This window comes from Panonychus citri, unplaced genomic scaffold, assembly GCF_014898815.1.
Source record: "Panonychus citri isolate SS breed McGregor unplaced genomic scaffold, ASM1489881v1 Contig00138, whole genome shotgun sequence".
NCBI lineage: Eukaryota > Metazoa > Arthropoda > Arachnida > Trombidiformes > Tetranychidae > Panonychus > Panonychus citri.
In genome coordinates, this window is record NW_026515543.1 from 3018386 (window position 1) to 3033217 (window position 14832).

General features: G+C 32.2%; 3 protein-coding genes across 3 annotated transcripts; all 3 read left to right on the forward strand.

Annotated features, from left to right (window-relative positions):
- Positions 1 to 3121: 3121 nt before the first annotated feature.
- Positions 3122 to 6785, forward strand: LOC128393162 (MFS-type transporter SLC18B1-like). Its single transcript, XM_053353288.1, is given in 6 exon segments — positions 3122 to 3831; positions 4035 to 4329; positions 4332 to 4943; positions 5221 to 5752; positions 5825 to 5918; positions 6015 to 6785. Coding segments are annotated over 6 exon segments (1821 nt in total). The 5' UTR covers positions 3122 to 3579; the 3' UTR covers positions 6051 to 6785.
- A 164-nt stretch (positions 6786 to 6949) lies between these two features.
- LOC128393346 (lon protease homolog, mitochondrial-like) lies at positions 6950 to 10342 on the forward strand. The gene is made up of 4 exons (XM_053353516.1): positions 6950 to 8657; positions 8731 to 9114; positions 9194 to 9334; positions 9400 to 10342. Exons 1-4 carry the CDS (start codon positions 7053 to 7055, stop codon positions 10108 to 10110), a joined length of 2841 nt encoding a protein of 946 aa, XP_053209491.1. The 5' UTR covers positions 6950 to 7052; the 3' UTR covers positions 10111 to 10342.
- Positions 10343 to 10464: 122 nt separating this feature from the next.
- LOC128393351 (uncharacterized) lies at positions 10465 to 13631 on the forward strand. The gene is made up of 4 exons (XM_053353521.1): positions 10465 to 10957; positions 11069 to 11234; positions 11306 to 11855; positions 12151 to 13631. The coding sequence occupies exons 2-4, from the start codon at positions 11115 to 11117 to the stop codon at positions 12933 to 12935; spliced, it is 1455 nt and encodes a 484-aa protein (XP_053209496.1). The 5' UTR covers positions 10465 to 10957; positions 11069 to 11114; the 3' UTR covers positions 12936 to 13631.
- Positions 13632 to 14832: the final 1201 nt, after the last annotated feature.

The window sequence follows — 14832 nt, forward strand, 5'->3', positions numbered from 1 at the left end:
ATTTTATCCAACGCTCTTGCCGATTACAGTTTAATGGACAGTTACTCTTCTAGTGATTTATTAACACTTTTCCAAGTTGACCCCAATAACCTGGAAGAGATTATAACTGAAATACCGAGAGATTTTGACGAAAATACTTTGCTCATTTTGCTTAAATATCCGAAAATTTTACAAACCCATTCATCGACACTACTGGAAAACTTGCACCTTCTCAAGTATACTTTTGGCTTCACCAATGCTGAAATCGATAATTATCCTGATTGTTTGATGATCGAAACAAACGAACTCAAGGAAAGAATCAATAATTTATATTCAATATTTGGATCATCAGATGCTCGATCAATTTTATCTCTTATACACCTCGACATGGCTGAAATTTCATCGCTTTTAAAGGAAATGAAAGACAACGGATTCCCCGTGACCGATGTCTCCTCTGTATATGAATATCACAAGATGACCAGTAAGAAAGTTCAACTTCAAGCCGATGTAATTCCCGCTCATCTACGTGGACTCAATCGTGAACTTAATGTACCCCAATCAATAATCGTGCAGACTCTTCATCGACATCCCAATTTCCGTTTAAGTGACAACCATAAAATCAAAAGGACTTATCAATATATTCAAAGTTTAGAGGGAATCACTAAGGAACAATTAACGAATGGATTAAACTTATGTCTCTATGATATCGAAAAGATTAAGGAAGCATTTAATACGATGAAAGATCGTGATGATTTTGAAGAATGGCGAAAACATCCTTACTTTTTGGAAGCTTTGATTTACACAATTGAGAAAACTTATTCTTATGATGATATTTTGATCACCGATGATTTGGAATCAACAATTGATGATCATGAAAGCTGATAGATTAACGATTTTTACTACGAAATCGTAAATTTTTTGACCCAACAATTAGATCAAACAAGCAGCAGCTCAATTGAAATTACTGATTCGCATAATTTGATTATCTTTAGGATATTTAAATTTGCTTGAAAATACTGGTGATTAAAAGCTCAACAAAAGTACTGATTGATTACTCTCAACAATCAACTCAAGTGATTAACAGCAATGACTTTATTTTTCAAATTGTATCGAAGAAAAAAAAAATTGTAAAAAACTTTAGTTACATTTAGAAAGTTTATCCTTTGTTAATAGTATTACAATCATCAGATTAGTTAATTACTTTCTACTCCTGACTCTCAATTAACCAAAAAGTAATTCCTTTAATTTATATACATATTGTATCAATGCTTTCTACCTTAAATTGTTTGAACATTTAGTTGTATAATCTGAGAGTAATTTTGACAAATTAAATTTGTATCATTTAAAATTCAATCTCTGGTGTTATTTTAATTCATTCATTGACAAAATGCTCTTAATCAAGTTGATTAATCATCTCACTTTCAACGCAAAGAAAACAATCAACAATCAATGAGTCCAATTATTTACCAAAATTTCCTATTGAAAGATAATTTGATCAATTGGACCCCATGTACACAATTCACAATCAAATTGATCTTGATTTATCTTGATTCACTTGGTTATTGATTAGATTGAGACAATTTAATTAACTATTTGAAGTGCAAGTGACAAAAAAAAGACAAAACCAGAATCTTAATTTATTGGTTTAGTTTTTTCATTTAGCATTTTCAATACAGTTTTTCTTGTGGTTACAATTAAATCAACAACAATCAACAGGAAATTTTTGGAACTAAATTGATTAACAAATTGTTGATATTTGATCATTTTCAAAATTAACCTAATCCCTGATTTCTTGGTGTGTTTTGTTTTTTGATAAATTGCGATTTATACTTGGGTAAGTTTTGATTATCCATTTGATTGTTACCTTAATTGTTGGAAAATTTGGTTTCTCTTAATTGTCAATTAGTTTGTGTATTTTGTACACACTGGAAAGGTTTGAAGTCTTTTTAATTATCCAACTAATTGTTGTTTATAAAATTACGACTTTGAATGATTTTGTTTTGATTCTCTGAGTAACTTAAATCATCACCAATTAATTATGAAAATTACTGTCAAATCAATCACATTGAATGATTAAAAGTTAATAAGATGTTCAAATATCTTATTGACGACAATTAACAATTTCATTGACTGATTGTAGTTCAATTAGAAATGGATTGATAAAATGTTGATCATTTGATCAATTCAATTTACTGATTAACTAATTAACTTTACAATCAGTCATAATAAACTGTGTCTCTGTTCAGACAGCGATTGAATATTAATTAAATTGCTACGAATTGGAATTCATTTCAATTCCATTAATAAGTTAATCACAATTATATCTCAATGATTGTTATCCAAACTAAAAGCATGTTAAAAATTGTGACAATTTAACTCTGATCATGAAAACTTTTCCTCAATCAATCAGACTGATTTGTAATTTAATAATTTCCATTGAATCTAAAATTATACCAACACAATTAAATTATCATGAGTATTTAATTGTTTAGCTGATGATTAACATCCTTTTTTGGGATTTACTTTGATGATTATTGTTTAACAGTTGATTAACCTATTCCAGTAAAAGGTTTGATGATCACACGGCATCTTAATTTAATTATCACACTAATTAGTATCTAATTATATCATATTAATCACAATTAAACCAACCAATGGATAATAATAATTGAATTAATGATGATCCAAATTGATTAATCAATTTGAAAAGGACCAAAACCATAAATGATCAAGTTAATGAGTCAAACAATTTAATCAACAAATTTAAACTTGACACACAATTTAATGAATAGTTGAAACAATTAAATTAACAGTGATGATGATTAAAAGCAAAACAATTAAAAACAAACAAACAAACAAATGATAAAGTGAAACCTTCAAATTAAAGTTAATCCTTGGAAATGATAACCTAAGGGAAACACATTGGAAATTGTTAATCAAAGTGATAACAATTAAACAGCTCATCCTTTTAATCATCAAAATTTTCTCATTTTTACCGTTATCACTACAGATTAATTGATTAGTTGATTATTAGGTAACAATGATAAATAGGAACAGCAAATCATCAGAGGTTACAATTAATTCGTATCATCAGAAAATTTGACACTTTATCATTGATATAAATTGAATAGTTTGTCATTCAAGTTTCACTTTTCATCTCTCACACCAAAGAGTGACAATTATCATCTTCCCTCCTCATCATCATCTCTCTCTCTCTCTCTCTCATCACAATTAGCAAATGTTGATTAAGCAAACAGCTAATCAACAATATATTATTTATCCATTAAGACCAGTTAATGATCTTAACTGTTACAATTTGTTTCCAATACTTTGTCTCAACTCGTTATCCTTTCACAATTAACCCACCGGTCATTTGATCACCGGCGGATTTATTAATCCTTTACCTCCTAAAACCTTTAACATTTAACCTTTCATCTTAATATATTGTCTTTATTGAGGGATAATCTTTTAATCTTCATTTTCATAGTTTCTTTTTTGTCTTTTTTTTTGGTGCTTTTAATTACTCATTTGATTCTGTTGATTTTGTTTTCTGTTTTATATCCGTTGGTCTGTTGATTGTTGTGTTTTCCTTTACATATAATGGCCGCTGAATCGGGTAATTTACCCAACGATCATTATAATAATCATCTTCGTGTTAATCATTCTCAACAACAAACAAATCATCATCATCCTCATGTTAATAATCATCAAAACCATCATTCTAATCATCGTCATTCCACTTCTCATCCTCATCATCACCATCACTATTATGGTCACTCACATCATCACTTAACTCATCCTCATCATCATTATATCCGTAATAGTGGTTCCGTTGATCTTGATCCTATCGAAGTAAGTTAATAGCTGACAATTAACAAACTATTGATTACTGAGAGAGTCAAACAATTCATTCACCTACTTACAATAACTACTTAATGATTGACAATTTGTTACTCGAACCAAATTTTCACCTCATGTCTTTATTTACCCTTGATCAGAATTTCACCAATTATAATTGATTATTAACTTTTTTTTTCTATTTCCAATTTGATTAGCCATTAGTTATGCAGAATAATTTCACAATTAAAAGGGTTGAAAGTGTCGCTCGTCGATTACAAGTCCACGCTAAATTAGAGGGACTTCATGATGATGAATCTCGACTTGGACCAAGAGACAGTATAACGAGTGAAAAATCGCATTTATTCAGCGAAAGTTTAAACAATTACCAATCAATTAGTTCTTATGGCGGTGGATCGGCGGCATCTTCGGTTGGTACTGGTAAAAATCGAGCTCACAGCGTTTTCACCTTGGATGAGGAGAATGAAAAACTTTACGGTTCATCAATATCTTCCTTGAGACAATCATTGAAGAATCGAATAGTCCATCCAATAAGTTAGCTCGAAACAAGATCGTTCTTTGTCTACTGACCACTGGTTTCTCATTATATTCCGTCTTCTCCATCATCGCTCCCTTTTACCCTCAAGAAGCTGGACACAAGGGTATCCCCGAGTCCATCTATGGATTAGTGTTCTCCTCTCATGCTTTGACCATCATGTTAATTTCACCTCTAATTGGTAAAGCTTTATACCGATTTGAGATCAAACATCTTCTCATGACGGGTATTTTGTTAACTGGACTTTCGATGATCGCATTTGGTTTTCTTCATTACATAAGTAACACTTTACTATTTGGTGCTCTTTCCTTTGTCCTAAGGATTTTCGGTGCTATTGGATTTGCCGTTTTCCACACTTCGGCCAACATTTACATAACCAAATTATATCCACAATCAATTGGAACCGTTTTCGGTTTAGTTGAAACTTTCTGTGGTTTTGGCCTCAGTTTCGGGCCCATGATTGGTGGTGGACTTTACGAATGGGCCGGTTTTCCGATGCCTTTCTGGATTCTAGGAACCGTTAATCTACTTAACATTATCCTCTACTATTATCTGATTAAACCAATTTCAGGTAAACAATTAAATCCAATAACCATTAAACTTTCAGTTTAACAATCAACTCTAATCAATATCAAATTAGTCAACCCCAAACACCAATATTAATTACTCATAGACACACATCAATGATTAATTAATTAGTAGGAAAAATCACTAAAAATAATGGTTTAGTTTAATTTTAAATATCAAAGTGACTAATTAATGACAATTAGATTCTAGATGATTGTAAACTGACCATTTTGTAGTAATGGCTACGTTTTTTATCAAGATTTCGATGTTAATTGTTACAGAAATTGTACCAGAATTTGAGGAGCATTTAAGTGACGATCCAGACACACCTAAATTAACTTACGGTAAACTTTTATTCAATTATAAAACGCTGGTCATTTGCGCTGCCACAATCGTTATATCTCAAAATCAAACGTTTCTCGATCCAACGGTTGAACCTCATCTTTACAATAACGGTGTCAAAGAATCGTCAGTGGCCTTGACCTTTTTCCTAATGAATGCAGCTTTCGCCATGTTATCGCCTATTGTTGGTTTAATCTCATTGAGGGTCAATAAATATACCTTAATGTGTATCGGCCTGTTGATCAGCGGCTTCAGTTTAATCTCTCTTGGTCCACCCTGGTTCTTGACCTCAACTCAGGTTAACCTTCAAAATAGTTGCATCTCAATGGTTTTCATGGGAATCGGTTACTCGTTGACCTTCATACCCTCGTTCGAGGCTCTTCTCGAACATGCAGTCGAACAGGATAAATTTGGTAACCTACAAACCTATTCCTTGGTTGCTGCTCTTTACACTGCAGTCTTTTCATTGGGGTTAGTTAACTAATCATCTATTTAATTGTTCACCTTAATTGTTAATCTTGTCTTCTTCTTAATCCTTAATAGTGAGGCCATTGGACCGGCATTCGGTGGGATATTTACCCAATGTTTTAATTTCCAACTATCAACCATAATCATGGGCAGTCTTACCCTTCTAGTGGTCAGTTAATTTTTAATTATTTCCACTAACAATTAACCATAATTAACATTTGATCTCAATTCTAATTCTAATTTTGATTTTCTATTTCTCTTCTAGGCTCTCATAATGTTCATGACCCGTTTGTTTGATTAACTGTTACAATTAACTAATTTTTATCTCTCTTGTTCTTAATTATGATTCTTATTATTATTGTTATTATTACAAATCTACAATTTAATTGTCAACATTTTAAATTGATCATTAGATCAAAATCTATTCCTTTTTTTTGTTTGATAATTTTCTTTAATCATATTCATCCTCATCCTCTTAATTATTTGAATTACATTTTTGTACAATAATCTTAAATAATTTTCTTCTTGAATCAGTTAACAGAGTCACAATTTATTGATTTAATTACAATCTCATCTTTTGATTACTTGAAAAGTATTTAATCAATTGAACAAACCAACAACGTCTTCGAATATCATTTTTGTTTGAACTCGAAGTGAACCAAATGGACAACGAAAAATAAATTAACTAATAATATTTTTCCTGTTTAACTTTTTGATTTGGATAATTAAGTGAAAGAAAAACAATTTAAAAACGTTGATTAAGAAACTAATTAATTGCTACACCAAAGTTAATACACTTGAATTGCTTTTCCAAATATATATTCTTAATACATATGATATATTTGTGATCTCTGTCTCTTTAATTACTTTATTTTGATTACTACTTTTTTTTAAATTGTTCTGTAAACAATCAAGTTAATCTTTCAATTTAATGTTAAATTTTTTTTTTACTTTTTCCTTTCACTGTAAACAAAGTAAATCGATCATTTTAGTTGACTAAACTTTTCTCATCATAATTAAATCAATTTTAACTCAATTCTATCGAAAAATTAAATATTTATTTCTTTCTCTTTGTTTAATTGTTTCAATAATTGTGAAAATCAAAAAGATGATCAACTTTTTTTTCATTTTTTTCGCATTTCAAATATCCCGCGTTCGGTTGCTAGGCAACTGCCCATGTGGTGAATTGAAGTTTAATTTGTTTTCTCAATGTTTTGATTCAATTCAATTGACCGGTTTTGCTTTTCAATTTCTTAATTGTTTCCCTTTTGTGATTGTGATTAATTTGCGTTTCTCTTTGTCCATGATTATTTCTAAATTATCGGGATCTCGGGGGTTATCTTGTTGTACCAATTTGTTGCAACAATTGATGAAAAATGAGCCCTCCAAGGTTGGATTATGGTTGTTAATGAATCGGACATTTATGTCTTCCTCCCAGCGATTAGCTCGATCAACATCAACTCTTTCACGATTAAATTATGGTCTATCGGGTATAACAATTGCATCTCCAAGTTCTTCTATAGTATATGATGTGAGAAGAAATTTTTGTAACGCTCCTAAACGAGATGACGATGATGATGATGGTGGAGTTTACAATAAGGAAGCTGTTGATCAAAATTCTGACGAACCTGATCTGGTTATTCCCGAAACTGTTCCCAATACTCTTGCTACTATGGTTGTTCCTGATTATTGGCCTTATGTACCTTTAATTGCTATCCAAGGGACACCAGTTTTTCCTAAATTTTTAAAGATCATTGATGTTACCGATCCCATGTTAACTGCTCTAATCAAACGTAAAGTGAGACTTAATCAACCTTATGCTGGAATATTTCTTCGTAAAGATGAGAATAGTCAATCTGAGGTTGTTCAAAGTTTGGATGATGTTTACCCGGTTGGTACTTTTGTCCAAATTCTTGAAATACAAGATCTTGGGAACAGATTGAAAATGGTTGTCCAATCTCATCGACGAATTAAAATAGTTCGTCAAGTTCCTGATGATATTGATACGAATGGTGATAAATTGAGGAAACGACGTTTCCGTCGAAAGCTTCTTGTAGATGGTTCAGGTGAAAATGGTGAAATTTCCAATGTTCTAATGGTTCAGGTTGAAAATATGACTGCCGATAAATTCACCATGACTGATGAGATTAAAAAGTTAACCCATGAGATTGGAAAGATTATCCGAGAAATTATTGAACTTAATCCACTGTATCGCTATTCCTTAGCTCAAATGTTACAAGGACAAAGAGTTGTTGATAATCCAGATTATCTTTCTGATCTTGGTGCTGCATTAACGGGAGCTGATCAACAAGAACTTCAAAAAGTATTGGAGCAAATGGATGTTCCCAAAAGATTGGAAGTAGCTTATAATCTGTTGAAAAAAGAGTTAGAATTAAGTAATTTACAGCAAAAGATTGGTAAAGAAGTAGAGAAAAAGGTGAAAGAGGAACATCGAGGTCAAATGTTACACGAACAGATGAAGTTGATTAAAAAAGAATTGGGCCTAGAAAAAGACGACAAGGATAATTTGGAAGAAAAATTTCGTTCTCGTCTCAAAGATCTTACTGTTCCAAAGCATGTAATGGATGTGATTGATGAAGAGCTGAACAAATTATCTCTTTTGGATAATCATTCATCAGAATTCAGTGTTACCCGTAATTATCTCGACTGGTTAACTAATCTTCCCTGGGGTAAAAGTAGCGTGGAAAACTTTGACCTTGATCGAGCGAAAATAGTCCTTGAAGAAGATCACTATGGTATGGAAGAAGTTAAAAAAAGGATTCTCGAGTTTATCGCTGTGAGTTCACTTCGAGGTAAAGTTCAGGGTAAAATACTTTGTTTCCATGGTCCTCCCGGTGTTGGTAAAACAAGTATAGCAAAATCAATAGCTAGAGCTTTGAATCGAGAAGTAAGTTCATTAATTAGCTAACCACGAATCATCACTTTCATCTAATTGTCCTGTTTCCTTTTCTTATTCACAGTATTTTAGATTCAGTGTTGGAGGAATGACCGATGTAGCCGAAATTAAAGGACATCGACGAACCTACGTCGGTGCTATGCCTGGAAAAATAATCCAGTGTTTAAAGAAAACAAAAACCGAAAATCCTTTGGTACTAATTGATGAAATTGACAAGATAGGTCGTGGTTATCAAGGCGATCCATCATCAGCCCTATTAGAATTACTTGATCCTGAACAAAATGCCAATTTCTTAGATCACTATTTAGATGTACCAGTCGATATTTCCAAAGTACTTTTCATATGTACAGCAAATGTTTTAGATACAATTCCGGAACCTCTTCGTGATAGAATGGAAATCATTGAGTTGACTGGTTATGTCGCTGAAGAAAAACTAGCAATTGCAGAGGTAATTTTCTCTCCCTTTAAACCAGTTATGAATATCTTTCAATCATCATAATCGAAATTTATTTTCTCTCCAAATTTAGCAATATCTTATTCCACAAGCACAAGAATCGTGTGGAGTAAATTCTGAAAGAATTGAAATACCCAAAGAAGTTGTTCAATCTCTAATCCGTTCCTATTGCCGAGAAAGTGGTGTCCGTAATTTACAGAAACACATAGAAAAGGTAATCAATCGAATCTAAACTTGATTTTCGTCTCTAACTATTGTCATTTTCGTTTTAATGTACAGATCATGAGAAAAGCCGCTTTTAAAATTGTACAAAAGGAATCAAATAAAGTAGATGTTAATCCAAACAATTTACAAGATTTTGTTGGTAAACCGATTTTCACTCAGGACAGAATGTACGAGATTACACCTCCCGGTGTAGTTATGGGCTTGGCTTGGACGGCGATGGGAGGATCGGTCTTGTACATTGAGACTTCTTTATATCGACAATTAAAGAAACAAGAAGGCAAAGATGCTAAAAAAGTGAATGGATCATTAAAAATCACTGGACATTTAGGTGATGTCATGAAAGAATCAGCTGATATATCTTATTCAGTTGCTCGACATTTTGTCTCCAAGATTGACAGTACCAATGACTTTCTTCATAAAGCTCATATTCACCTTCATGTACCCGAAGGTGCAACTCCTAAAGACGGACCGAGTGCTGGATGCACCATGGTCACCGCTCTAATATCCTTAGCATTGAACAAACCAGTTCGAAACAATCTTGCAATGACCGGTGAGGTTTCGTTGACGGGCAAAGTTTTACCAGTTGGAGGAATTCGTGAAAAAACAATCGCTGCCAAGCGAGCCAATGTCGATTGTCTAATTTTACCAAGTGAGAATCGTAAAGACTTTTCCGATTTACCCGATTATATTAAAAGTGGCCTAGAAGTTCATTTCGTTGACAATTACGAGCAAATCTTTAAACTGGCTTTTCCTGATGTCGTATAACCAATAATTATAGTCACAAAAAAAATCGGAAAAACATGATACAAATCAGAATATATGATAAATTGCAAAAAAAACTGATCCAATTTCACAAATTGTAAAGATAAATTAACAAATTGTTGATCACAATTAACCTTAATTTCTATTAACTTATATATTTACATTTTAGTTTACGTACCCGTTTTTTTTTTGATGATAAAATTAGTTTTTACAATAAACTTTGTACATTATGTGATTAACGGCGATAATTTATTTCTGATTATCTGATGAGATTAATTGAAAGAATCAACAATCAGCTGTTTCCACCTAAATTGTTGGATGAAAATGTAAAAACTTTCAATTTGATCATTTCAATGGTGACTAACATTTACTCTCAATTTAGAAATTAATCTAATTGATCTCGTCAACGATTCTTACAATTTATTTCTTCAGTAGGATGTAAATTGTTAAACTTGTTCCTCATCATCATCAGAAAATAAGATGGATGATAAAAGGAGTGAGAAGATGAGAGAGAGAAGAAAAAAAGAGAAAACAACTTTAACCTTGAGTTTGCAATTCGCTTCTATTTTGGTTGATCCTCATTCTGGTTTTCTTCAAACTCTCATCATAATCTGTGTCATTAACCATTTTAATTTTATTCTCTGAGTTAATTATTTAAAATTCTAATCAATGTGGTTAAATTGTGGACAATTGAATTGTTTCAATTGAGTTTAATCGACTGATGAATTTAAGAAATTCCAACTCATCCTGACTGGTCCTTTTTTCATTGAAATCTTTTCATTTTCTCACCAACACCAACACCCTTTTACTTTTTGTTTACAAATGATTTCTCATTGATTCTCAAATAATAGTAAGTAAATTGTTTAATTGTCCTTATTGTTGATCACTGAAAAATTAATTGCGATCCTTTGATTGACTGTTGATCTAAATTGTTTGTGTTCTCATTCCAATTTTGGTACAGATTTTATTTGTTTGTGTTTCTGTTGATATTTGGTTATTTGGTTCCAATGGCTACTGAAGTTGAACCTCTTGAGAATCAACAATTAAGCCTTGAAAGGATCAATTGGAATGACCCTGTTGGTACCAATCAGGCTAATCATGGGCCTAATCATGAAAATATCGACCAAGTAAGTTGTTTCACCAAAACTGTCTCTTTATTATTATTCTAAATTGAATTATATAATTGTATCAACAATAGATTCCAACTGTTGCTACTCGAGCTAATTTACCATCCGGACCAATGGCGTTTCTTAAGACCACAGTTTTCCAGAGGATGTTAGTGTTTTCCCTGATGAGATTGGGAATTTATTTGAATAAATTGTATCAAGATTTTGGTGCTACTTATGAATACAGAGATCAGAGAGATTACAATTTTCTTGTCATCTCTATTATCTCGCTAATCGCTCCACCAATACTTTACGCCCTTTTCCTAATTGGAGCCAATTTATCCAAAGATGATGTCGTTGATAAAAAGGAAGTTTCAACAAGAACCGTTAATGGTATTCTATTGATTCCCTGGCAGATTAAGCGCCATTTGGATGTGTTACATTTCTCAGCTCAACGTGTTTGCAATTGGAGAACACCCAATGAAGATGAGAATCAGAATATCAAACAGCTTCAAATGTCCGCTGAAGTTTTAGAATTTTTTGAAGACTTTTACGCTGGTTTTCTTCAAATTGTCCTTCAAATTTACATTTTCCTCGGTACCGTTGATTGGATCGATTCGCACAAACTCAAAATTAAACCTTGTAAGTCACTTTAATTCAATGACGAAAATGACCAGTGACTTATTAGTACCAATAGATGAAAGATGAACATGAGACTTGATTGAAATACTTTTGTTTTGTTTCATGATGAAAATCTGATTCATCATAGACTTGATTTCACTTTAGTGTAGGGGTTAAATTCATTTGGGTTGAGTAGGCTGATTGAATTGAGCTTAATTGTGATGGACTAAAATCTTAAGTTTGCTCATTTTGATTGTTGTTTTGATGAAAATGTTTCCATTAAGAAGTAACTTTAATTTTCTTTCTCCATATTAAGTAACCGGCGTTTTCGTTGGATCAATACTCAGCGTTCTATCGATGATGATTGCTGTTCGTCGTCGAGATGATGGTAAATTAACTCATTTTCTTTCCTTTTTCGGGTGGTTATCATTTATCTCTTCACGGGTTCTTGTCTTTGCTCTGGTCACTACGGTCATTCACTCGTGGATGGTTGTCCTTTGCTTAATCCATGTTCTCGTGTTTTCCATTTGGATTTATAACATTGCCCTTGAATCTTATGGAATCTCAAGTTCATCCTCCAATGTTACAAATGCCCAATGGTCAAGTCGACGGAAACGTTTATCAATCGCCGTTCTGGTTTTCCTATTCTTTGGTGTTCCCTCTCTACTCATCTGGCCGATAATGTTTCAATTGAAGGAGGGTAAACGTCCTCTCATATTTTTACTCGTTTCCACCATTGAAAATTTATTACTTCTCGGTGTTTGGTTAATTTGGTTAATGTCCAATGAGGGAACTCATCTCAACGATTCATTGGTACTTTTCATCATCGGTATTGTTGCTGCTACTCTTTCAGGTGATTTCTTATTAATGATGTATGTCTTTTGTAAGCCCAAATATACCGATCAAGTGGTTCTCTACGAGATCCAACAATCTCGAACTATGGACGCGCCAACATTGGTTCGACTCGATGGGACAAATAATCGAGCTTCTAATGCTTTACAATACGGAATTTTCTACGAATTTTGTGATATCGTATTTAAATTACCTTCTACTCATAAAATAGCCTCTGGACTGGAACAAGTTAGACAAATGCAGCTCTAAAAGACTAATTAATCAAAAAAGAAATTAATTTAATTGAAAATATTCTAATTGATGATTGATCATCTTGGATTCTCTACTTTTCCTGGTGCAATTTAACGAAAGGCAATCACACAATCCAATTGTTGATTTCGATTTACATTACAAGGTACAATTTGGTTCTAATTACGAATACAAAACATTCATTCCATCCTTTAAATTTTCCATTGATTATGATTAAGATGTTGATTAGATGATGAAAACCACGCAATTTGTTATATTAATTACTGCATAATGTTTACTAATGTTAAATCCATAAATTAATTATTGTTGAGAATATTTTCCTCATCATTAAGTTAGTCCTTTCAATGGATAAACACAATTCAAGGAGAGAAAGAACAATTAACAATAATCTTAATTGTAATTGTTGATAATATTCTGATAATAAGTATATATATAATTCATAATACTAATCAAGATTATGATTGAAACAAAGCATTCAGGCTAATTGCTCTATTTTGTCTGTAAAACTTTTCCCGTTTCATTTTTGTTTTCATGATTCCATTTGATTTGATTTGCATTATTTTATATATTATTTAATACTTTCACTTTTATTGTTTATCAATCAAATTGTATTAACTTTCCCCATTTAAATCTGCACCATACACACAATCAATTTGATTGTGAAATTGACAATAAACGATTGACAAAAAGGTAAAATGAAGAAACCAAAATGTTTCTCATTACTAATTGATGAGATATAAAACCAAAGGATTTATCATGACAATTGTATGGGATAAAAAGGTCATTCAATGTCATTAACACGCCTAAAGGATCAGATTAACTCTCACTTTAATCATCTATCACTTTAAATATGAGAAAACAAATGTAACTTCATTGAGAAGGTGAAAGTTGTTTTTTCACCACAGAGAATAACAAAAAAGGGCAAACCCAAGCTTCCAACAAGTCACCAAACATCATTATCATGATGGAAGGTAACAGGAAGATAATGATGATGAAGATGAGAAATTCTCTTCACCAGAATTCTCATAATTTCCGCCCTGTTCACGAAAAATTGTCTCTTCTTCAGGTTATTACTTTTGTACTAAAAAGCAGATGTAAATTATTATTCTCTTGGTGATATAATCAAATTACTGTTAATCTTTTTGTTTCTTGTTCATTTGGATGATAAAATGAATCCATGGAAAGAGGAAGATGATGACGATGATATGATGAAGAAGACAAAAGAATGAAGATGAATAAGAAGAAGAGAATAAAAATTCAATAACAACAAATCGGATTGAGAAAAGGAGTGAGAAGGAAAAAAGAATCGAAAAAAAAATAGAGAATAACAACGAATGAGAGAGTAAGGAAAAGAACATGTGACTTTAATTCTCTCTTACTGTCAATGTCTGGTGTTTCGACGGTTCTAAATGAGTATTAACAATTAGACACCGAAGCCAGTCGATTGAGACAGTCGATCAGTCGACAGTTCGTCGATTTGTTATGCTAATGCTAACAAAAGGCCATTTAATTCATGTTTTCTTAATGTTTACAGTTTCCGATCATTTCAAAACCAAATTCACTTTGTGGCCCGACGCAAATTGCGCGTTTTCAGCACTCGTTGAATGAATTTTGCCTACGGTTGAGGTTTGGACTGCAACATTTGAAGTTTCACTATTTATTATTATCGGTGGCGAGCAGAATGTGAAAGGCTTTCCAAGTGAATTCTCAATCTCTGGTGAGATAACTCTCTCAAAATCTAAATATTATCAAATTTTCGGAAACATTGTCACTTGAACCCATCGAAAAATTAACGATCCCAGTCTAGAAAATTGCTCATGATACTAAGTATGTTGAGATTGTCAAAAAAATGATTCTAAAAAAGTTGATCATGTGAAATAAAATAAGCCCTACACCA